The sequence below is a fragment of the Balaenoptera acutorostrata genome, chromosome 4 (assembly GCF_949987535.1).
Source record: "Balaenoptera acutorostrata chromosome 4, mBalAcu1.1, whole genome shotgun sequence".
Lineage (NCBI taxonomy): Eukaryota > Metazoa > Chordata > Mammalia > Artiodactyla > Balaenopteridae > Balaenoptera > Balaenoptera acutorostrata.
Genome location: NC_080067.1, coordinates 98,553,462 through 98,579,960, shown reverse-complemented (window position 1 = coordinate 98,579,960; position 26,499 = coordinate 98,553,462). Strand labels below are relative to the sequence as shown.

The 26,499-nt window shown below is 34.2% G+C and overlaps 1 protein-coding gene across 6 annotated transcripts in view; it reads right to left on the bottom strand.

Annotated features, from left to right (window-relative positions):
* Nucleotides 1-26,499, bottom strand: part of CBLB (Cbl proto-oncogene B) — a 208,975-nt gene that overhangs the window by 9,517 nt on the left and 172,959 nt on the right. For 4 of the 6 annotated variants that reach the window (XM_057545481.1, XM_057545480.1, XM_007187152.2 and 1 more), the window contains 5 exons: nt 20,825-20,971; nt 17,656-17,753; nt 17,409-17,540; nt 14,689-14,829; nt 7,354-7,473 (listed from right to left, as the gene is read on the bottom strand). In XM_057545481.1, coding sequence (XP_057401464.1) covers nt 7,354-7,473; nt 14,689-14,829; nt 17,409-17,540; nt 17,656-17,753; nt 20,825-20,971 — 638 coding nt within the window. The remainder of the gene's footprint in view (nt 1-7,353; nt 7,474-14,688; nt 14,830-17,408; nt 17,541-17,655; nt 17,754-20,824; nt 20,972-26,499) is intronic. The other 2 variants (XM_057545483.1, XM_057545484.1) reach the window with 1 other exon arrangement.

Below are 26,499 nucleotides of genomic sequence, written 5' to 3'. Positions count from 1 at the left end.
CAATGTGACTGACAAGGGATTAATCTCCAAAATTTACAAAGAGCTCATGCAGCTCAATATCCAAAAAACAACCCAATCCAAAAATGGGCAGAAGACCTAAATAGACATTTCTCCAAAGAAAACATACAGATGCCCAGAGGCACAGGAAAAGCTGCTCAACATCACTAATTATTAGAGAAATGCAAATCAAAACTACAATGAGATATCACCTCACACCAGTCAGAATGGCCATCATGAAAAAGTCTACAAACAATAAATGCTGGAGAGAGTGTGGAGAAAAGGGAACCCCCCTACACTGTTGGTGGGAATGTGAATGGTTACAGCCACTATGGAGAACAGTATGGAGGTTCCTTAAAAAACTAAAAATAGAACTACCGTATGACCCTGCAATCCCACTCCTGGGCATATATCTAGAGAAGAACATGATCCGAAACAGTATATGCATCCCAGTGTTCCTTGCAGCACTGTTAACAATAGCCAGACATGGAAGCAACCTACATGTCCATCGACAGAAGAATGGATAAATAACATGTGGTACATATATACAATGGAATATTACTCAGTCATAGAAAAAGAATGAAATAATGCCATTTGCAGCAACATGGATGGACCTGGAGATTATCATACTAACTGAAGTAAGTCAGAGAAAGACAAATATCATATATCACTTATATGTGGAATCTAAAAAAAATGATACAAATGAACTTATTTACAAAACAGAAACAGACTCAGAGAGAAAAAACTTATGGTTATCAGAGGGGAAGGGTTGGGGGAGAGGGATAGATTGGGAGTTTGGGATTGACATGTACACTCTGCTATATTTAAAATAGATAATCAACAAGGACCTACTGTATAGCACAGGGAACTCTGTTCAATACTCTGTAATAACCTAAATGGGAAAAGAATTTGAAAAATTCTGTATATGTATATTAAACTACTCAAAACATTAAACTACAATATAGAAACTATTATATAAAATATATTTTACATGTGCAACTATAAATATAATAATATGTTATGTATTAAATTATCTCTGTTATCTGTATTTAAAATACTTAGCATAACATTTGTCCTGTAGTAAGTGCTTAACAAATTTTAAAAATGATTACTACATACAATCTGAGACATAATCTCTAAAATTATTTAGTAATTCATTGACGATACTTGGGATGGACATCAAGACTCTTAGACTACAGATTTTTTCAAGTGTAACAATATTTGAGAATTAAAAGAAAAAATATAAATTAACTTATCAAGGCATAAAAGAAATCTCAAACACATCATCATTGTGACTTTGTTACTCTCCTGTAAGTTGGAGCAATTATTTCTGGAACTCATTTATGTAAACTTGAATTGCTTCCACTACAGATATACTATTTAATTTTAGAAAGACATGTTTTTATACTATTGAATTTTAGAAGGACATGTTTTAATACACAGTTTTCACTAAATTACAAATAAAATATCTTCATATACACTAAGGTAGGTAATTATGATTGTTAGGGCCAAGGTTATAACATAACTTTTTTAATACATCCAGAAAATGGTTATAAAAGAACTACATTAGTATTAGATTTGTAAGAAAAATGACCCCATGTTCAGTGGTTTTAAAACTGAAGCTGTATGTAAGGAAAAACATTTTAGGTAGTTGAACTATGGTAAAACTCTAATGCTGCAATTTCCTTTGTTGAAACACAAAACAAAATCTTAAAAACACAGTTTATCTTAAAACATCACTTATAACAATACACAGTTCCAACTCTTATGTGAAATGAAGCCGTGATTTCCAGTTGAGGTCTTAATATAAAATTCATTCAACATCTGGTCACTTTTCCTTTAAGCTAGTAAAGGAAAAGTAGTATTGGAATTAATTCCTTTTATGAGACCTCCTTTATTTTGTAGGTGTACTTGGCAATAATATCTGTTACCAGTTACAAACACATTTAATACAAGTCATATTCTGAAATTCTAGTGTTATTTTTAAGTATTACCTTGAACGTCCTTTTAAATAAGAATGTTAAAAAAAAAAATCTCAAGAGCTCAGCTGCACTTCATCAGCATGAGTACAACATCATCATTACGACTTTGTATTCTAATATAAGTTGGATTCCCTGGGTTTTTAAAGAAAGAATGGTATTCAAACTGTAGCACATTATATCTTACCACAAGAGAAAAGCAAACTTAAAAATGTCTAAAAACTCATGCATAGCTAGTATAGACATGAACCCTATGTGAAGAAATAAGCAGACTATTAGCAAAAACATTTGGCCCATATAAGGTATATGCAAGTTTAACACAAGCCGGTAAAATCCACTTATTCTGATTATCATTATGACATATTCATATCATTAAATATTGTTACATCTACAAACTTACTTCAGAAAATTATAAACTTTTATGGGGGGAGAAATAAAACATTTGGAAGGCTCTTTGTATATGTAGACATACATTTACATGCACACATCCTCTTTAGAAAAAGGAAAATATTTTCAAATCAATTAAAATTTTTGGGTTAGAAATATTCTTTTCATAGAACGCTTATATACATAAGTAAGTCACCATCAGTTATTTACATCACCATAAAAATAGGAGAAATGGAATTTATAAGATGCGGCAATTATACCAGAATCCTCAACGATCATCTTAAAAAGGCCTTGATATCAATACAAATGCTACTGCAAAATAAGCACTATTAGTATCCCAAAGGCACACTGCATAGTCTTAAGTTTCTGATGGAAAGATCTAATCCAGAAGGCAAGCTGAGTCCCTCTCCTGGTGTGAAATAAACTAGTGGACAGCTTGGTAGCCCTGTGAAGCAGCATGTGAGCAAATATCTTGTTGGAAAAAAGTATCTTATTTTCTGTGGTTTGACTGTGTTTGTAAAGAGAGTTCAGGGAGTAGGCTGAAATAGTTGATGTTACAGCTAGCTGAGGCCCTCAGAGTAATAATCAGGACTATTTTATCACTCAGGTAAAGCCAGTTCAGGCTTCTGGTAAATGCCTATTTGGGGATGTTTCAACAGGGTTTGTGACTTAAAGTTCTTCCTTGAAATTTCTAGTGTAATGCTAACTGGAATTCCTACCAGTTGAAATCACATATGTGAATGATGTTCCTCTGGGCTCAACAATACCTGCATGTTATGGTGCAAACTGTAAAGAAGCTGTGAAAATAGAGCATTTAGGCCACAACTCTTCTCATAACTTGAGTATATGTTTCTGTTAATCCAGAGCTGGTGGTACTGAATATGTTATTTTAAATCAGTCATGGCACTCTTCTCAAAGTTGTATTTTAACATTATTTCCTTAAGGGATTTGCTTCCTTCTCCTATATATATTGTCAGATACTGTCTCTCCTTCTTCTTGACTTTCACATTTTTTCATCATTCTGGAAATCTACCCTTTCAAATGGAAATACAGTGTTTCAGTGGGTACCCATGGATATATCTGAAATATTGGAATGACTAGAAGTAAATTGGTAAAAACAGCACAGACCAAAATTTGAAATGGTTAATAAAATTTTGTTTTTCTGAGTTATATTCAAATGTAAAAACTTAAAAAACTACAGAGGGATTTTTGCATCTCCCATGCATGTCATCAAGTACAGAACTACTGTGTTGATAATTCTCAAAGCAGCTAAATAATTATCTTGATTCGGAAGTTACAGAATAGACAGCTCTCACTATTAACAAATCTGTGAACTGAGGTTTGAGCTTAAAAGCAAACCAAATCCAGCAATACATAAAAAGGATCATACACCATGATCAAGTGGGATTTATCCCAGGGTTGCAAGGATTTTTCAACATCCATAAATCAATCAATGTGATACACCATATTAAATTGAAGACTAAAAACCATATGATCATCTTAATAGATGCAAAAAAGCTTTTGATAAAATTCAACATCATTTATGATAAAAACTGTCCAGAAAGTGGGCATATAGGGAACATAACCTAAACACAATGAAGACCATATAGGGCAAACCCACAACTAACATCATACTCAATGATGAAAAGTTGAAAGCATTCTCTCTAAGATCAGGAACAAGACAAGGATGCCACTCTCGCCACTTTTATTCAACATAGTTTTGGAAGTCCTAGCCACAGCAATCAGAGAAGAAAAAAATAAAAAAAGAATCCAGATTGGAAAGGAAGAAGTAAAACTGTCACTGTTTGCAGACGACTTCATACTATACACAGAAAATCCTAAAAATGCCACCAGAAAACTACTAGAGCTCATCAATGAATTCTGTAAAGTTGCAGGATACAAAATGAATATACAGAAATCTGTCTCATTTCTATACATTAACAAACAATGAAATATCAGAGAAATTAAGGAAACAATCCCATTTACCATCGCATCAAAAAGAATACAATACCTAGGAATAAACCTGCCTAAGGAGGCAAAAGACCTGTACTCTGAAAATTATAAGACACTGATGAAGGAAATTGAAGATGACACTAACAAATGGAAACCGTGTTCTTGATTGGAAGAATCAATATTGTTAAAATGACCATACTACCCAAGGCAACCTACAGATTCAATGCAATCCCTATCAAATTACCAATGGCATTTTTCACAGAACAAATAATTTTAAAATTTGTATTGAAACACAAAAAACCTTGAATAGTCAAAACAGAGAAAGAAGAACGGAGCTGGAGGAATCATGCTCCCTGACTTCAGACTGTACTACAAAGCTACAGTAATCAAAACAGTATGGTACTGGCACAAAAATAGACACATACATCAATGAACAGGATAGAAAGCCCAGAAATAAACCCACACACTTATGGTCAATTAATATATTGGGTTGGCCAAAAAGTTCGTTCAGATTTGTCTGTAAGATGTTATGGAAAAACCTGAACAAACTTTTTGGCCAACCCAATATAACAAAGGAGGCAAGAATATACGATGGAGAAAAGACAATCTCTTCAATAAGTGGTGCTGGGAAAACTGGACAGCTATATATAAAAGAATGAAATTAGAACATTCTCTAACACCATATACAAAAATAAACTCAAAATGGATTTAAAAACATAAATGGAAGATCAGATACTATAAAACTCCTAGAGGAAAACCTAGGCAGAACACTCTTTGACATAAACCACAGCAATATTTTTTGGATCCATCTCCTAGAGTAATGGATATAAGAGCAAAAAATCAAATGGGACCTAATTCCTGTGTTTTGTTTTTTTTTTTTCTTTGGCTGCACCATATGGCATGTGGAACTTCCCCAACCACAGATCGAACCATGCCTCCTGCAGTGGAAGCACAGAGTCTTAATCACTGGACCACCAGGGAAGTCCAAATGGGACCTAATTAAACTTAAAAGATTCTGCACAGCACAGGAAATTATAAACAAAACAAAAAGACAACCTACGGAAGGGGAGAAAATCTTTGCAAATGATGTGACCAAAAAGGGATTAAACTCCAAAATATACAAACAACTCATACAGCTCAATATCAAAAAAAAAAAAAACCAATCAAAAAATGGGCAGAAGACCTAAATAGACATTTCTCCAAAGATGATATACAGATGGACAAGAGGCACATGGAAAGATACTCAACACTGCTAATTATTAGAGAAATGCAAATGAAAACTACAATGTGGTATCACCTCACACCAGTCAGAATGGCCATCACCAAAATGTCTACAAATAATAAATACTGGAGAGTGTGGAGAAAAGGGGACTCTCCTACACTGTTGGTGGGAATGTAAATTGGTGCAGTCATTATGGAGAACAGTATGAAGGTTCCTTAAAAAACTAAAAATTGAGTTACCATATGATCCAGCAATCCCATTCCTGGGCATATATCTGGAAAAGACAAACTAATTTGAAAAGACAGATGCACCCCAGTGTTCATAGCAGCACTGTTTACAACAGCCAAGACGTGGAAGCAACCTAGGTGTTCATCAACAGAAAAATGGATAAAGAAGATGTGATATATATACACAATGGAATATTACTCAGCCATAAAAACAAATGAAATAATGCCATTTGCAGCAACATGGATGGACCTAGAGATTATCATACTAAGTGAAGTAAATCAAAGACAAGTATCATATGCTATCACTTATATGTGGAATCTAAAAAAATGATACAAAGTTATTTACAAAACAGAAACAGACTCACAGACATAGAAAACAAACTTATAGTTACCAAAGGGGAAAGGAGCAGGGAGGGATAAATTAGGAGTTTGGGATTAGCAGATACACACTACTATATATAAAATAGATAAACAACAAGGACCTACTGTATAGCACAGGGAACTATATTCAATATCTTGTAATAACCTATAATGGAAAAGAATCTGAAGACAAATATACATATATATATTCAGTTTTATATATATATATATATATTCAGTTATATAACAATCACTTGGCTGTACCGCTGAAACTAAAACATCATTGTAAATCAACTATACTTCAAAAAAAAAGTCAAAATACAGTTAATGAAAAAAATACTGATATAGACCAAAAATCTACATAGGAAAAACTTCTGATGTCTGTAATTATGAGACAAATATATTGTTTCATTGCTCAAAATATGTGTATGTTCAGCATAACACAGATATCAGCTACTCTTCCCTCCTCCCTTCTATCCATCCACTCATCCAGGAAACGTGCTAGGCACTCTTCTGGACACCTGGGGATAAAGCAGTGAACCAAACCACGTGTGTATATTCAAAGCAATACTCTAGCAGATGAGATAGACAAATAAATGAATGAAAGGTGCTATGAAGAAACATAAAGCAAAAGAAGGGGATAGAAAGTGACTGTGTAAAGTAGGGGGAGCTATTTTAGATATGGTGGTCGAGGAAGACCTCCCAAAGAAGCAAAGCAGCAGCATTCCATTAATAATGGTTATGAGTACAACTTGTATTTACTAAAATGGTACAGGCTTCTACTTAATGACTGGCAGTAGAGCACTGCATGATAGCCCTAAATAAGCTATGAAAATGCATAGTTTGGTGCTAATACTAATTCTAAAGAGATTTCTTCCTTTAATGGAGAAATAAGAGAATGCAGCAGTTCGGTATATAAAGACATCAATCCCATTTCTCGTATCTGATGATAAGGCAAAACAAAAGTTAGAGAATGAATAGATTCTGAATCTCAGAACATGCTTTACTGACATATCAAAGTTAATATTAAGGCTTAATGTTTCCTTTTCCGTGAGACAATTTTGTAGGCATTCTTCTCATAATACATGCTTTATAAGCAAACGCAAAGGTGATAAAAATACTTTCTTAGGCTGGCGGTGCTCATTAAATTATACACTGAATAAAAAGGTGCTCCAAAAAGCACTGTACGAACGTAAGGTATTATTATTACTATTATTAGCCAACTCACCTGAAGATGAAGGAAGCTGATCATAGTCCTGTGATGTTCTGTTGGATTTGACATTTTCACCTGGTAATCTCCTAGCAGGAGGCAAAGGAACCTGGCCACTTGCTGGATCAAAGAAGGGATCTTAAAAATAAAGATAATTTTCAGATTAAAACTATTATCTCTTGGGCTTCCCTGGTGGCGCAGTGGTTGAGAATCTGCCTGCCAATGCAGGGGACACGGGTTCGAGCCCTGGTCTGGGAGGATCCCACATGCCGCGGAGCGACTGGGCCCGTGAGCCACAATTACTGAGCCTGCGCATCTGGAGCCTGTGCTTCGCAACAAGAGAGGCCACGATAGTGAGAGGCCCGCGCACTGCGATGAAGAGTGGCCCCCGCTTGCCGCAACTAGAGAAAGCCCTCGCACAGAAACGAAGACCCAACACAGCCATAAATAAATAAATAAATAAATAAATTAATTAATTAATAATAATAATAAAGGAATTCCTTTAAAAAAAACTATTATCTCTGCTAACTGGCTAAAGAAAAAAATTAGAAATTCTCTATAAAGATCAATTTTTGAAAATAAGAAAACATTTCATGACTGATAGTAACCATTTTCTAATTTTGCATATTTTCTAATTTATTCATCACTTGCTCAAATATGCTTTTCCCATTTGTTCCTAAATAATACACACTACTAACTTTGTAGTTTTCAGATCTCTTATTTGATGGTAAAATGGTTGATGGTAAAAACTGCTTCTAATTTTAATTTTCTGTCCCAGTCTGTCCTGTACAATGAATAGAAACTGTTGTGAAGTCAAAGAAAAAAATGGGTTTTGAATTTTGCCTGTAAGAATATTATATCAGTTAATCTGTCTAAGCATTAGGCAGACATAATCTGTGAAATGTACCTGACATTTGGGATTTGTGAGGATTAAATGAATTCATGTCTATGAAATCTCCTGTACATATAATGTGCCTTTTAAAATACTACATTGGGCATCCTATGCAAAAAATTGTTAGTTGGCTCACTGAACAATAAATTCAGTTATTAAAAATTATGCTATTATTAACATTAAGGTTTGTATAAGTAGTAAAATGTGTTTTTTTTTACCACCTTGACAGAGAAGGGGAATCTGAAATAGTGAAAAATATGAATTGCAGACAAATTAAAAATTATTGTACTTAATTATATTTATTAAAAATAGAATAATGGCAGAAGCTAATGGCAGAGCTAATGGCAGAAAAAGATTATATCAGTGCTACTATATTAAATCATTAGGACTATAAACCTACCTGGTTTAAAATTAGTAGTATATGAGTTTAAATCCATAGAACTGATTCATTTTCTGAGGAGATGGACATAACCTCTGCAACCTTTGGTTCACTGATAATTTATCATCTGCCACCACTGCCATCTCGGGCTCCTCTGTTTTCCTCTCTCATAACACTTTCTTTTATGTCTGCCAGTATCTCCAAAGGTACTGTAAGTTCTTTTCAGAGCAGGGACCTTATCTTACTCAATTGTGTTTGAATTATATTTCCTAATAGAAACACAGTACCAAGCACACTGCTTGGTAAATAGCCTGCACTTCACAAATATTTACCTTTAACTACCAAAATTAACTCAGATTCAGATTTTTCATAAATTCAAATTCTGTGAAATTTGTATTGCTAACATAAGGCTAAAATTATAACTATTAAAGAAGACCTGATAAATATTTCATTGTTTTAACTTCCATTTGAGTTTGATATTAAAAATATGTAACAATTTGATTATTTGAGAAGGAAATACATGCCTATTTATATTAATTTTGACTAGTTGAAGCCCCTATTTGAGTTACAATAATTATCTCCAGCTTTACTGGAGACTTTTTTTTTTTTAACCTAAGCAAGGCTACTTAATTTGCTTTCATTAATTTTGAGATTAAAATAAGTCTTAGATTCTGAGTTTTCAATAATTGAAAAGTCAATGGTTCAGCCTCATTAATTTTGCTGAAACATTTTAGGAAGGAGTAAGAAGATAAATCAAATTCCATACAACAAATGTTTGTTAGTCTTTTGATTTGGAAGGCTAACCAAAGGAACCAAATGTGGTGATTTCTGCATAAATTTAGAAATTTCCCAAAGATTTACAGTTAAATATTCAATAAAATTTACTTTCAATTCTTGTTCATTCTAAAACATCACTGATAAAATATTAGGTCAGAGAAAAGACTGTCTTTTATAATTACACTTTTTTATTTCCTTAGGGGTAAATTTATAGGTTTGTTAGATATACTTATGCTATTTCTAATCATCTATTTATTTAAGACTAAACATTAGATTCTGGATACATTATTGAGTCATAACTAGAGTACAAAATATACAGTAGTATGATATTGCTCCATTAATCTGTTGCACCTAAAAGGTCACTAGGTACACTAAAAATATTACCAAAAATAGCACAAAATACTTTTAGTTCAGTTCTGAATCACTACAATGCTTCATGTTAAGTTTGGCTACTGGTCAGGTATAGGGTAAACTGGGCTTCTGTAGCAAGTTATAAAGTTGGAAGCATTCCTGCTTCGATGGGAAAAGATATTATATAGAATACAATTACTACAGAGAGCACAATAATTACCAAATTTGAAAATCAATAAGGTGTTTAAAAGTAAATTCTTTAAAAATTCATTAAAGTAAAATTTTATATCCACACTTAGGATTAAAACATACAAATTGAAAATACCATAGCAAATGTACAATTTATATAGTAATACATGTTTGAGAAATGAATGAATGAATAAACACGATGGGATTAGTCTACTCTAAAAAGCAAAGTACAAGTGCCTGTGATTTACAGTATGGTAATGCTAAATTCAAAAATTTTAAGACTTATTTTAAGAGATTATTAAAAACTAAGGAAACACTGGGAGGAAAAGGTTTGCTAACTATAAAAGAAGTGGGGAAATACGCATCAATCAAAATTACGCTGTGTAAGAAGGAAACCTATCAAGTGGTTATCTCTGGGAGGAGGCATTATGGAATTTTTTTCTTAGTTCTTTTTTTCCCCCACTATCTGAAACACTTCCAATTTTTTACTCAAGCATAGGAAAAGAGGCAAATAAAATTGAAGAGTTAAAACAATGGCATCTTTCCTCTGGGGCTGTCCAAAAGCCATCTGAAAGATTTATCAGTTATTCTGAAAATTTTAAAAGAATATCAATGCTAGATCTAATTGATAGAGGATTTGAAGACCTATTATTTAGGTGAAACAAAGCTCCTCACTCTTTAACTCACATTCATAAAACCCCCATATGTAGTGATCTGGCCACTGATCAAGTCCTCAAGTGTTAGAGAACTCACTACCCCTCTGAGATATAAGAAGTGTTAATAATCCAGGAAGCTTCTTAACAGGAATGAAATTTCCACTCCTAATTCTTCTCACTGGTCAGTCTTTGTCTCAGGAGACATGGAAGAAATCTAATCATTCTTTTACAAATACTGTGGTTGAAAGCAACTCTAGTACATACTCAAGATCTTCTCTTCTGTCGGTTAAACATCCTCAGTTCCTTTAATCTACCATAGTTTACACGGTGTGGTTTTACTTGCCTCTCCCATCCTGGCTGCACTCCTCCAGATATAGCCTAGCCCTGGGTTTCTCCAACTTGAGCATGCATCAGATTCACCCCCAAAGGCTTATGAAAACACAGATTGCTGGGTCCTACTCCCAGAGTTTCTGATTTAGTAAGTCTTGGGTAGGTCTAAAGAATTGGCATTTTAAACAAATTTCTAGGGAGTGTTAATACTGCTGGTCTCAAGACCACAGTTTGAGAACCACGGCTCTACCCATCAGTCCTTCAACACCTGCACACAGCAGTCTCCACACTGGCTGAGCCTGGGGGAGCACCTTGCCTCACTCCATCTCTGATTTGAACTCTGTGAGTGCAACCCTCAGAGGGCATAAGAGTCCCTGGTAACTACGTCATGAATGTGCTTCATGAAGGTCACAGTCAACCAAACCCCTAAAAACCCTTTCCAATAACTGTCGCTAATGATCCAAGTTTTCTTTGTATTTTACTTATGCAATTGCATTTCTGGATCCCGTGGAAAACCTTCCTTCATCTCTAATAAAGTCAATTTGGCTGGCTTTTAGAGTTGAATTGTGACTTTAAGATTGGATAAGGACTTCAAAAGAGATTCCAGGTTAGAAATACAGTGAGGAAAAGATTCAGAAAGGGCTGCCAAATACGTTGTGTATTTTGTGCACTGCACAAAGACATGCGGTAATGGGACTGAGCAGACTTAAATACAGCCTTGGCTTTGTTCCTGGAGCACTGGCCCTGGCACAAAGCAGAGGGAGGGGTGCCTATTTCAACCCACCAACACAAAAGAAATGCCTTTTTGTAATTCGGACAAAAGCACATATATGATAGCAGTAGCCCTGGGTTTGGAGACAGTAAAGTGTAAAGCTTTTTTTGAGGACTCTTCAGGTTTTGTTAAGATATGACTGGCCTGTCCAGAGTAGATGGCTCATGTACAGCAGTGGGCATTACTATTTTGCTAAAAGAAATCTTGTATAAAGGCCTAAAATAGAAAACAGATAAAAGCAGCATCAGAGCTGTGCCCCTGCTTCGCCTCCCCCACTTGATCATACAGGAGTCCTAAGGCTCTTTTGCAGAAACACAGGACACTGTAGTTTGAAAACCACTACTATAGAGCAGTCACTGGGCTATAAGGCTGGAAAGGTGGACCCGACTCAGGTGTGCAGGGCACTGAATGCTGGAATATAGAGGTAGGTTTGAGTAGGTATTTAATACAACATCATGGGGATATCCAACCTTTGTCTTTAATTAGGGATAAAGATTTCCTCAAGGAAACCAAATCTTCATAATGCCAGGAAAGGCTTATCACTACACTGGACTAAAATTTTACAGATTAAACTATAGTGAAAATAATAGCAGTAAAGTGCTCATATAGTCCATTTAAATTTAGCAATCACCGTTGTTTACCTTGTTTGGTTCTACAGCTATTAAGTTAAACTTTTGTTTAGCATTTATAGAGTATTCTTTCATGAAGTTCAGTTCAGGATGAAGAACTGCTTTTGTGAATTTTCTATTACACTTCTTTAGACAGCCTAATGTGTTGAATACTTTGCAAAATGATACAGTCAAGTGCTTATTTAAAGCTGAAAGAACCTTTCATGTTCTACGATATCATTATGTTAAGAAGAATTAAAATATTTCTTTTGAAAAAGATGTGGTCTATACATGTGGCTTAAAATTGAATAAAAACAGTTGACTCATTGGATCTCATAAAGGATCTGACAACAGACTAGAAATTTGTCCTGTTAATTATATGAGACTGGAAAGGGGGGAAATGTTGCCATTTTTTCCTCAGAAGTATTTATTATCGAGGGATATCAACATTACTTGAATGGAATTAGAATACTTCCATGCATAAAAGGAGTTCAAGAGAGAGTCAACAGGTTCAGATGACCCTGCTCTGGTCCCATGTTAGCCTCACACCACAGGTTAAGGATAACTGCTACTGAGCCTACCTGGCAGCCAAGCAAAGCTATATATGAAATAAATCAGTTTATTCAACTTTCATTCTAATAAAAGGGGGCCTTTTTATTTTGAAGTAATTTTTTTAGTAATCTTGAGAAAAAACTTTTTGAAGATTTTTACAAAAGCAAAATGAACAGTGAAATTATGATGAAGAACTGAAATATTTTACAATTAATTCTTCTGATAAAAACAGGTTAAAGGGTGTGTTTGTGTAAAAAAGTGTAAGAATTAAGTCAAGCCTGGAAAGCTTGGCTTAATTTTAAAAGAAGGCACTACATTTAACTTTCATTTAATGGGGCTTAAATTACATATATAAAAGGTGATTGATAGGTACCTTATAGGAATCTGGCTAGAAATTATCCAGAAGTTTGCCTTGGGAAAGGTTAAGTTTACTAAGATTTAGAGATACTCATATTTTAAAAAAAATTTATTGGAGTATAGTTGCTTTACAATGTTGTGTTAGTTTCTGCTGTATATATTCATTTTTAAATGTTAATTAAAGTCCATGTATAAAACAAAGATTTGAATAAGTATAAGTGAAAAAGATAGCAAAATGTTAGTGTGTATACATAGCTATATGAATAAGAGCCTAATAGTTATCCATGCTTTCTGCTTGGATTAGAAGGGTTATGAACCTTGCTCTTTGATTGGTAGCATTCAGTGAATTAATGTGATCCATGAGGGCAGGGAGGCATCTCACAGAGTGGGTGACACAGAGGACAATTCAATATTTACTGATGAAAAATTATTCCTTGAAAATAAACTACTTTTAGAAACTGAAGCTATATATTCCAAGTTATATGTCTATAATTTTGTGGGTCATATCTACAAACTGCCTCAAACTTCTAAATTATCAAACCAAATGGAAAAAAAAAAATGAGAAAAATGTTAAAGGTGAACGATAATGGTTAAGATTCCCAAGTTTTCAAAGAAGCATGTAGGTGGCCAAAGGACAAAGGGAGTATTCTTAGAAGGCTTTCGTGATTTATCTCATACACAGATGTAAAGCAGTTGTTAAAAAAAGAAAATTTTTACCCTATGTTTAACCAAACCAAGTCGAGGAGGCAGACATTTCAGAGTACAGATCACAGTATCACCAATAGGACTGATGGGAACAATTAATAGCAGCAGATTCAACATAACTGAAATTGTTTTTCCTGATAATTCTGACTAGTGGAGGGGATGATTTATTAAGTCTTTTTATTTCTACTCCTCACTTGAGTTTCTTTTAAAAAGCTATGTATTAATTTTTCCTTGAAGACCAATAATTTTAGTAGATACATTGAGGCATTAAAAATAAAAACAGTAACAAAACAATAAAATGCAGATATTTCAGAAAAACGTATCTATTAATGTTACAACAATATAATTTACCAAGATATTATGTTTTTGAATAAAATTATGACCCTAAAGCATATTTAGTAAAAAATTTTAAACACATTGTTTGAAAAAAATATTGCACTCAGAATTAGGAGAAAGTCTAAATTTGTCTCCATCACTTTTAGCCCAAACACAGAGCACTTCTGGTTCTCACCTTTTGTAACATACAGGTGTTATTTGGACCTGATAATCTCTTCAGCGCCATTTCTAAATTCTATGATTCCTTGTTGCTTTTGCCATTTTCGTAATCCTTTTGGCATTAAACCAAACAACTAACAGACAAACCTATCCAACTGCTGTTTTCCCCACCCAGGGATTTTTCAGCTTGGGAGCTAGAAACCAATGAATCACTAATGCTTATTTGACAGTATCATCTTAGAAATATTTTTGCTTTCAGTGAAAAGGTTTGCTTGGTTTTTCCCTCCTACCTGAAGGAAGGAGGAAAAGGTCCTGTCCTGAGGATGGTCGGCTACTGGAGCCAGGAGGTTTTGAATGTTCGATGAGACTATGCCTTGCGGGAGGTGGGGGAGGTGGGAGGGACGGGGGGAGGGCATCAAAAGCATCTTCACCTGCATTGAAAGAAAGGTCAGTATCAACAGCAGAACTTCATTAATCAAACCACAGTATCAGGCAAAAATAATGATTTTCTCTTGCTGCTTATAAACAACTTCACCTGCAGTGTTTACCCAGCAGTTCACTGACTTTGTTAATGGGAGCTGATTATTTTGTAGGAGGTGTTTGGAGAGAAACACAGGCACACAAACACACATGTGTGCACAGACTTTTTCGATCTCTCAGCCCTTTCTATTAAAAAGCAGTATTTCAGGTTATGAAACAGCTTATTATTCACTTGTAACCTTTATAATATAATACAGATCACATCATCAAAACAATTTTTGTGTAACAATAAGAGTTCACAGCCTCTAATTAGAAAATCACACTATGCACAAAAATTTAATGTCACAGAATAGTTTAGATTATCTTTTAAAAGTTTGCTCCACGGCATTTTTAATTCATTTAAACTAATGCTCCATATATTTCATTGTCAAAATATACAGAAAATGCACCTGCAGTAGAGGAATATGATCTTTTTCTACTTATCAGATATCTCTAGGAAGAAACAGTTAAATATATCAATAGAACTACCTCTTGTGGTGGTCCCAAAGCTAGTTACTTATATTTGCATAGTTCCCAACTTTAGTAACTGTAGAATACTGCAGTATGCTTTTATGTCTACTTGTGTTTCCCCTGCCACGTCTTACTATCCTATTCATATTTTCCCTCATCTTGATTCTTTAAAAAATAAAATTGCAGTGTATGTATTTTTGTAAGCAATCACAAATACTTTGTGAATGAAACAGGGTATAAATACCTACATCTTCTAGTAATAAATATTCTCATGGATTTAAATACATTGACTTAAATATAAAGGTATATTTAAATATAAACGGTTTCACCACTCATCCAGCTTGCCTTGCAAAAAGTATTCAAAATTTTTTCTCTAATGATCATAAATATTTTTCTAATGTAAAATATATGAAGGTATAGGAGAAAGAGCTTTGTTATCATTCCAACCTTCAGCTATTTCCTACATTATCTCATTTATTCAAATCCTTTATCAATCAGCCCCTAAATGTCAGGCACCATGCTAGGCACATGGGTAATGTGAAGATCAAAATCATAAGTCCTCGACCCCGAGGAGCTTAGATTCCACAATGAGATCTAAGAAAAGTTCACAAAAGGCTCACAGGTGAATAGGTCCCAGAGGGAGAGAGAGATGCATTGTAAGAGGGAAGAGGAATGCAGAAAGTGGCATTCAGCAAGGTGTTACCAAGAACAGGAAGGCCTGGGATATCAGGGCCTCAAAAACATTTGTTCATCAAATACAGGGATGGTGTCTACTAGGCAGAGTGAACAGCATAAATCAAATATGATATGTACAGGAAGAGCCAAAGGAAGGATGAGTTAAAAAGGTTGGAACATTTATCTGCATTGTCCAATATGGTAGTAACTATCCACATATAGCTATTTAGTTTAAATTTAAATGAACTAAAATTCAGTTCTACAGTCACACATATAGATCTTTTATGTCACCACATAAAGTTCTATTGGACAATGCTGATCTAGTCATAAAGACTTGGGGAATAGGTCAAAAACAGCATACAGGAAGAAGTGGAAGAGAAAAAGACTAGGTAAAGAAGGAAGTTGGGAGGTGCTTGTAATCCACGTAGGTGAGAGTAAAGCACTGAACTGCAGAAAGAACAGGAGCAAGACATTCAACTGTATAACTAACTGGAAACACCAGTTGATGGTGTTTTTGGGGAAAAAAATGGAGAGGTTCATTTCTAGTAGCCTAATGATTCAGATAAGCTTATAAATGAACCTTCATTATACATTATTTTATGCTATGGTGACTCATTATTGTAAAGCCTTAACTTGTGAAGGTTTCTTAATTGTCTTCCTCTAAAAATAGGGTGAGAAGCTTCCTACCTAGAATTAATGAAATAAACAGACACCTGCACTGGCCAATTTTAACATAAATACACACCTGTGTGTACCTTCACACATGTATACACACACACACACACACACACACACATTAAGTGTACTTCATGGTAAAATTTGAAACAAAGAAATTGAGATTCTTTGGATGTGTTCTAGTTGCAGTGATTGATTATAAGACAGAATTTATTTTCAGCTCTCTACAATAAAATATATAATTTCCCATAATGTAATTAGCTAAGTGGAAGTGGGTCATTTTATATTGAAAGAAAAAGTAAGTACGCATTCATTAAGAATTATACTTAAAGAAAATCTCAGATGAATACTCCACATCTACTAGAACACAAGCACCTGGGGGAATGAACAATGCCCTCATAAGATTTTGTAGACTGCATTTAGTACATGAAGAGACAACTTGATAAAACCCTAACTGATGCCAGCTATTTACACCACTGCTTCAGTCATCTAAATGGAATAATGGTCACATGAACTGAGGGCCACTATCACCTGGAGATTCCATTCTAATTCAGACAAATTCATAACCTAGTGAGTCTACATTGCACTGAACTAAGAATTCTGATAATTCAGATATTAATTGAAAGAGGTGGCAGGGAGGCTTGCTTGAAATTGTTTTAAAGGTTTCAACCTAATGGAGGGATGAGAAGATCATAATCAGAGGGCGTCCTGTTGAGTGAAGAACCATGCTTTGGATTGTCCCGAGTTGGAGGCCTGGCAGGTGGTAATGGCACTGGATCAGAGGCTGAATCAAAAACATCTCCTAGAGGAGAACACAAAATCTTAATGTATTTTCAGTACAACAATGGCATGGAATTTTACCTTTAAATTCTGACCATTAAGACACAGAATACAAAGAGAATATGTCTTATACATACCCTTTAAATATATGCCTAACTCAGGGATGTTTGATTTCTTCATCTCTGAAGACGTACCGTGTGTTCCATTCAGTATACAGTGACCATTATCACAAGACCTAAAGCAGAAATCAAAGGACAAAAATCATAAGGATAATTACTTTCCATTTAAAAGTCATCTGGGGGTGGGGAGATGATGGGAACTAGCAACGCTGCTCATGTAATAAAGTTAGGATATAAATATAATTAATTTCCTTTTCTGGAGAAAGTAAAGTAATATTATCTAGATACTTGAATACTTTTACAAAGCAGAAGTAAATATTCCATGGAAGACAAAAGGTTTTTTTCTTTTTTTAAGTGAAACTAAGAATTACAAGGGCCACAAAATTGCTTATACCCTAAACACACCTGTGGAATTAACATTTCATTTTGGAAGATTTCAATGTTACCTTATCAAGGTTTTGAAGAAGAAAATGTAATATGCAGGCAAAAAATATGTAAAAGTCCCAATGACATCATTACTGGTTAATGGTACTTAGCAGTATATTTTTATTTCTGTAAATTAAGCTTTCCTTATTATAAACTAGAGCCTGTCAAGGAAGGAGAATTATTAAATATTCAGAAAGTCCATTAAAATTCAGATAGGCATATTCAAAGACCTAGAGTCTGGAGTATAATTTCACCACTGCCATGAACAAAACTGGCACTTCTGACAACTGTAGAAAAATGACTTTAGCAAAGGCCTTGGGAACACAACAAATATTTTAATCTGGGTGTCTGTAAAAGGATAATACTAAAAAAAGTATTTTTATTGTTGGTATTAATGCTTTCGAATCATACTGTGAACACAATGCACAAATCCGGGGGCACAGGAAGGTAGCAGCAGGAAGAGAAGGCATGGAGCATATTTTGTCTTCAGAATATAGCTGTGTAGCAACTGACTATCTGCTCACCAAGTTACTGTGCTCACAAAGAGCTATAGAAGGCAGAGTTTATATTTTACCTTCCCCTGATTTACTCTGAATTCTTGGGGCAAAGTAAAAGTACATACATAATGGAGGAGATATTGGACATTTGAATAGTTATTGCAAAGTGCTTCATCTGAAATGCATTTCCATTCTCTCTTGTGGCCACATCTCTTTAAGGGGCCAGAGATGGTTCATTTAAAAATAGTTATAATGTATTGAATTTTCATAGTAATGATGGATTTTTACTGAAATGGAATTATTCATCTATGAATAATATGGTTTATGAATCTATGAATAATATGGTTTAACTTTTTCCATATACTGACAATTTAGTTCTCCTGATGTTCCAAAGAGAGGAAAAACATAGAAGGAAAGGATGTGTCTAAGTTTAAAGAGTGCTTTGTAGAGGACCTAAGAAGATACTTCATCCATTGACTTTCAAGAACAAATTAGACAGAAAATTCACTCCAATTAAGATTAGGGATTGTCAACATTTATTACTTCTCTGTAACTGTAGAAAGATGGTAATGGTGGTCATAAGTCAAATTTATTTTCAGGATTTGGGAGGCCTGCCACCAAAAATCTCATCCAGTATGATGTGACAATTAAAATTTAAAGTATTACAATTATACCATTCACTTATCCAGTGATGAAAAAAAATGAGATCCCAAAGAGACCAAAAAAGCTCATCTTATTTCAGTTTTTAAAAATTACTACACATTTATAAGAGCCAAGGGAACTGAAAATTGTAAAAATTTATACTTGATGTAAAGGAATAACTTTTTTCTCTAATAAGAATAGTAGACATTTGGTTCTTCCAACATAACAAATTATTATCTCTCAGTTATTTCTCTGTCTTCTCAATGTTACCAACAAATGTCCTAAAGACCAGCAATCAGCAAAGAAACGTTTGGTTCTTGCTTTGAAATATGAAGCCCTGGACAGCAAAGTGTTAATAACCATGGTTAATAATTCTGCATAGTGTTGATAATTCTAACCTTGTAACTCACTAAGGCAGATCTCTGGTTTAAATGGAGTTTTGCTTCTCTTTTCCAAGTACTGCAATACAATACTTGAAGAAAGGCATTAAAACATTTTTTAGACTTTTCATCTGAAAAGAAAGGAACACTCCACTCATAAAGTGCTTTCTGTTGATTGACTTGACCTCAAAAGGAAATGGCGCACTAGGTAAAGATGACATAGATGACTGGAGTGTTAAACAGCTCTCCTATTCCTCAGTCAGTAAAGATATACTGAAAGGCAAGAAGGCTGGGCCGCCAGCAGTAGCTGAGACCTCTTCTGTATGTGCCAAGCAGAGCTCCAGGGATGTAATTAGACAAAGAAAACTGGAGCTCAGAAAATAAGTCTGAAACTGAGATTTGACTTACTGAGTACTTCATATATGTCAATTAGATTTAAAAAAAACAGAAAAATAAGATTATGATTTAATAATTCAATTATATAAACACAGAATTGTCCTTCTACTTAAAGACAAACTAATATTTCAATACACACCACCCATTTTTAATAACTCCTATACCTCCATGGGGCTGCCACTTCAAAGACCAAGGATGTCTCCATAACAGTGAGAATAAACAACTGACAAGAAGAAAACAGAACACAATTCCTCACATTCTTGTTTGATGCAAGGAAAAGTAAAATAGTACCTGATAACAATAGCTAAGGGAAATAATTTTTTTCAGTTCTTCGAGATCTGAATATAAGTAGGTAGCACATCAAGAAAGAAAATCAATATAGATTATACTAGTCCTTACTTCATGAAGAACAATTCTAAGGAAGGTTAGTATAATACCTTATTTTCTAAGCACTAATTTTTCTTCATGAGATATGTGCTTAGAACTGATAAAATGCATTGAAAATAGCTTATTGAAAATTCATGAATTAATCACCACTATATGTAACCTACAGCAAAGTTTTACTACAGTACAATTTGTTTTTTGGGGAGAGGGGCAACAAATTATTCCATTAGACTTACTAGTCAACTAATTTAGTCAAAGGACTTCCTAGTTAATAGAAATCTACATCTTTTCATTTTCTCTGAAAGGTCATGGAGAAAAATAGGATTATAGGTAGAGGAGGCTTTGAGCAAGAAATCAAGGGTTTTTATTAAACAGATGTGATTCAGTTGTTTAAAAACAAATGCCATAAATGATAATGCTTACTGCAGACGTGAGGTGATAAAAAATGGCCCATATTCTTACCTAGGAGGAGGTTTTACATTATGACAATGAGATGGTTGTGAATTCAGGGAAACAGGATGGGATGAAGGAATCTTGTATTCATCGTCATCTTCCTCTACTGGGTCTCGTGTTTTCTCTGAAAGGGAATTTGCTAATGGACCAGTACACCTACCAGAGGGGAAAAAAAATCCAGTCTAGTTTTAGCATAATAATTCAGGACAGGCAAGTCTGATGTGACATATTCAAATCAAAGAAACTACTTTGTCACTTGTGTTCATTTTTCAATTACAGGGTGACATCAGAAGGGCTGTTCTTATACTAAATACAAATGAAAAGGATTTTTAAAACTCTTGATGAAATAAGAGTGTTCATACTTATAATTTTAAAATGGCACAATAAGAGAAACTAGTAACCTGTCAAATAAAATAAAAAGGTCCTGGAGTTGTAAGTGAATGCATAAAGTTATTTACACCAAAGCTATTAAAATATTAACATTTTGTTCTTATTTAACTTAAATTGGTAAATTAAGATGATATATATGCAAGGTTATTCTATATATTAATGAAGTATTTATAGAAAGTTCAACTGTCTCTCGTGAATATTACTTATAGTTGAAAAAAATCCAGTTTAATTAAGTGAAACAATTCTTTCTCCTGTGAAGTTACAATTCAGATAGTTGTTGTTGGGACAAAAATTAACAAAGATCTAAAAATGACTGGAACAATTAGAAGTAGATAATGAGAGAACTTTATAAATCTTTGAGGTAGAGGCCATTATTTTTATGGCTTAAATTCCCTGGCTAAGTAAAAAAGAATGCAAATATGTAAAACAATTACCTAATATCAAAAGAAATTCCCAAGCATTTTACTCATCCATTGAGTAAACAGACAAAGCCAATTAATAACAAAACAACAAAAACGTACTTTTTTTTTTTTTAACAGTTGTTGCTAATGGAGTTTATCCTAAGCTGACGCCAGGGAGAAACACCAAAGTAGAAACACACAAACCTACCCTGACCAACTTTAGGACAACCAACCTGTTTGCAGGACACTGGAGGTACATACGGATCCAAACCTTTTTTTAAATCATGAACCTCAAGACAAATCTGTTTCGTTAAATTTTTTTTTTTAATCTTTGTGACTGCAATTTTGAAGCACCTTCTGTAGAGGGAGCAAGAGGCCTTTGGTATATGAACCATCAAGACTGAAATAACTTTTTCATTTTTATTTCTCCTAACTAGTTCGAATGAAAACAACTTTAAGGGCTTTTCTCTGTGCCCACTGCAAGAAGACATTTTGAAAAACCTAAAGGTTTTCAAATTTCAACTATATATCTGAGTCTCTAGGAAGTTCAGAGATGAAAGAAAAAAATCTCTCCTAAGATTTTTCAAAAGTGTGTTTTTATCCGTCTTTGAAGACTTTTTCAATACCGATTTTTGAATTCTGTTTGAGCGACCTTGGAATTCAAATGACAGTTTAAGGTGAAATGAAAGCACAGTGATACAGTGACAGAAAGTCCACTGTCACCACCCAGAGCACAATCTAATAACCTTATTAATAACTTAAGGGTTACACCTACTATGGTGTAACCTTGGAAGATGTACATCCCAAATGAAGGCCAGTGAGTACACGGACTGCAAAATGGTGATTTGATGGGAATTAGAGCAGGGATTTCAAACATTACCTTTTCATAAATTCTTATAAACATGGATATAAATTTAGCTAAATCAAGGGCCAGAGTGGGTTCTGTTAGCAAAAGAAATAAGAAAAATACACATCCTTTCTATGTCCTACTATATTGTCATGTACAAGGAATTTTTTTTCCTTTGCAATTTAAGCATATACTGTATAAAAGAAACACACTGGGCTTCCCTGGTGGCGCAGTGGTTGAGAATCTGCCTGCTAATGCAGGGGACACGGGTTCGAGCCCTGGGAAGATCCCACATGCCGCGGAGCAGCTAGGCCCGTGAGCCACAACTACTGAGCCTGCGCGTCTGCAGCCTGTGCTCCGCAACAAGAGAGGCCGCGATAGCGAGAGGCCCACGCACTGCGATGAAGAGTGGCCCCCACTTGCCACAACTAGAGAAAGCCCTCGCACAGAAACGAAGACTCAACGCAACCAAAAATAAAAATAAATAAAAAACAAGGGTATCTTTTAAAAAAGAAAAAAAGAAAAAAGAAAAAGACTTACTGACCAAGTATTCAACAACCACATCCATATCAGGAGTGTTCTATCTGCCTGGTGCAGCTTAGTTCCAAAGATTTAAGAGTTTTCAAAGAAGCACTGCACTATGACACAAGAATGGATGATTTTTGAAATCACATTTGTTCTGACTGATTCTATATTTTATCTTCAATGATAAAGACTTTAATCAGGGTAATTTCCCCCTACTCTTTAGCTTTGCTGCAAATCAACAGATGGAGTATCCTGAAGAAAATGAAAAGCAAAGCTTATCTAATATTTTATGGAATTATAGGGGCTTACTGCTAAAACTTACTAGTCGCAGGTAATTAGCTTAAATGGATTTTAGTGAATTATACTAGAAGTGAAGAAAGTCTTCGAGTGGCATTTGTTGCGTATCTAAATCTGAAAAAAATGCCTGGATATCTTGCTTATCACCATTTTAATAAAGTTCTAAAGAGTCATATTTTATCTTATTATATTTTTAATGCAAACTTCTTATATTAGTATAATATTCTAGTTAAAATAAGCCAATTTATAAGAATATCATTCCAGTGACTTTATTCAATATTATATAAATTTTTGTACAAAATTGATCTTATTCAATTCTGAAGGGAAAAATAAAAGCAATTTCTACCATGTAAAAAAGGGAATGTAGACTATGAACTTTGGGTGGTTATGTATAAATGTAGGTTCATCATTTTTAACAAATGTACCACTATGGTGGAGGATGGTGAAAATGAGGAAAGCTAGGCATGTGTGGGAGCCAGGGGTATTTGGAAATATCTGTACCTTCTCCTCAATATTGCTATGAATCTAAAATGGCTCTAAAAAAATAATGTCTTAATAAAAAAAAATAAATGAGGAAGGTACAAATAGATGAAGAATTTGTATATAAAATACCAAAAGAGAAATCTCAATTTATTTAAATAATTACATTATTTGTAATTACATGCGGGATTTCTTTTTCCCTTCACAGACTCATTCAAAAAGTAGGTTCAGTTTTACTTGCAACTAGATACGTGGTAAAAATAAAGAATTTTCATTAGCTATCATGTATGTTTACTTTTGGTAGTGGCGAAAATATCTCACGGGACATAGGAAAATGTTCAGTCATTGATTTAGCTCATGGGAAATTTTTAGGATACCAGAGGAATAAAATAGATCAATTTTATTTGGCTGGTTCCACGTTAAAACTGCTAAGTAAACCATCCTACCATTTACACCAGTACTTCATTCCCTTTATATTATCATCAGACATTCACAGAGTGTTCTGCACTGCGGCTGTCATTCCTGAATTAATACACTGGTAATGCACAAGGACACATAGTCTTAAAGATACACAGCCATCCTCCCCACAGCCTTCGCCTCTTGTTAAATTCAATGTGTGTTATTTAAACTTTAATGAGGAATACGTCCACTATCTGCATGTGCACACTTGAAACAAACCAAGAATATATTTTCTAATGCTCTTCTTAATTAGTGATTTTTGCATTTTGAAGCTGAAGGCTCACAGATACAATCCTCTACAGCCTTCTACATTCCTGGTGTGAGAGGCAATATCATCAGAGGGGTGACCTTCTGCATATCCCACTGGCTTTTCCTACATAACATACCTCAAACATCACCCTTGCCAAGTACTTTTCTTTCCTTCATTTGAGCAATTCCTGATACCTTGACTAGTTCAACTTTTCCAGAAATAAAGCAAAGTAGAAATATCCATCTTTACTGTCTATAGATGAACCTCCTGTGACGTCCCACAAAACAGTAATTTTCTTTGAACTTTAATCTTTTATATGTATTTGGTTAAGTGTTCATACATTGACATTGTGTTTTCTATATATTCATCTATGTCTTTCTTCTATTTCTGTCTAATTGCAAAATGCTTAAGGGCAGACCCTGAGTCAACCAAGGCCTGGCATGGTGTGTGTCCCACGTAGCACTCACAGCTTTTAGACAAAAAGAACGAGAGGCTATTAGAGAAATACATGACCAAACTGTTACAGGAAAGAAAATCATTTTAAGGATACTTTCATAATGTAGAAAAATATTTAAAATATATTATTTTGCTTGCCTTCTACATGTAAAATCTTATTTAATAATCTCTGAAAGCAAGGTTTTGAAAAATATCTTTTATTAAAACCGAATCTTCAGAGCCTGCCATATACATTAGTCCATATTTCTTGTACTAACTATCCTAACAGGCAAAACACCCAACTTCGAGAAATCATAGCCCAGAGAAGTGGTAACACAAAATCTAGCTGTATTTGAGATGAGGATTGCCCATGTGCCACCTGTAAGCCATTTCCCCAGCATCTCAAGAGCGGGTTTTATAAATATACATACAAATTTTGAGGATTCTTTCATGACATCCAGAAGAATCAGTGTGGTATATTATTAGGCTGAATATAAGCTTTAATTTTAAGTTTTCACTTATAGTTTAAGTATAGTTTATACTTTAAGTATAGTTTTCACTGACTTGTTTTTAAGCTGGAGAAATAAATTTGAAGTTAATTTTTAAGTTAACTTATTCAAGGCCAATATTCATTTCTAACACTTTTAGGGAACTGCTTTAGAAATCAAAAAGACAGATGTTGAGGAAACTCATTTTTTTTTGAGAATCTGATTTTCCAATACATGTTGAACATTAAAGACTTCACGGTGATAATAAATGTGGCTTATAATTAAATACTTATAATCGCCAATAACTGGACACAACCCAAATGTCCCTTAGTAGAGGGATGGATAAACAAACCATAGTGTGTTTTACAATGGAATACATACTCTGAGCAATAAAAAAGGAACAAACTATTGATACTCTTGACAACCTGGATGAATCTCAAATTCCTTGTGCTAATAGAAAGAACCCAAACTCAAAAGGCTCTATACTATATGATTCTATTTATATGACCTTTGGGGAAAAGCAAAATTATGTGGACACAAATCAGATTGATAATTTCCAAGGGTTTAGGGTAATGGGAGAAACTGACACAGGCCTGGGGGGTGTTTTTGGAGTGAAGGAACTGTTCTGTATCTTGACAGTGGTAGTGAATACATGACTATGCATTTGCCAAAACTCACAAAACTGTACATTAATAAAGCAGGGCGAATTTTACTGTATGAAAATTATGCTTTAACAACTGGAAAATTTTCATTTTAAGGTTAAAAATTCATTTTAACTCATTTAAGATACTGCAGATAAGCATCTTTCACAAACAAATATGCTTAATATCCCTAGTGGCCTTCAAATCACTTACCTAATTCTATTTGAGTCTACAGAGAAATGTGGACAGAAACAAGGAATGCTTGAATATGGTGGAATATGTCAAGATGCTCTCACTTAATGTGAAAATAGAATCTCATTCTAACCCTATGCATTTTCTATGAACAGATCAATATGTTCATGGAAAAGTGGAGAATATATGGCAAACTATGCCTCTATGGGACAAAAAAGAGACAGTATAAGGAATATAATTTAGATTGCATGTTTAAATAGATTCCAATGGCTCACAATT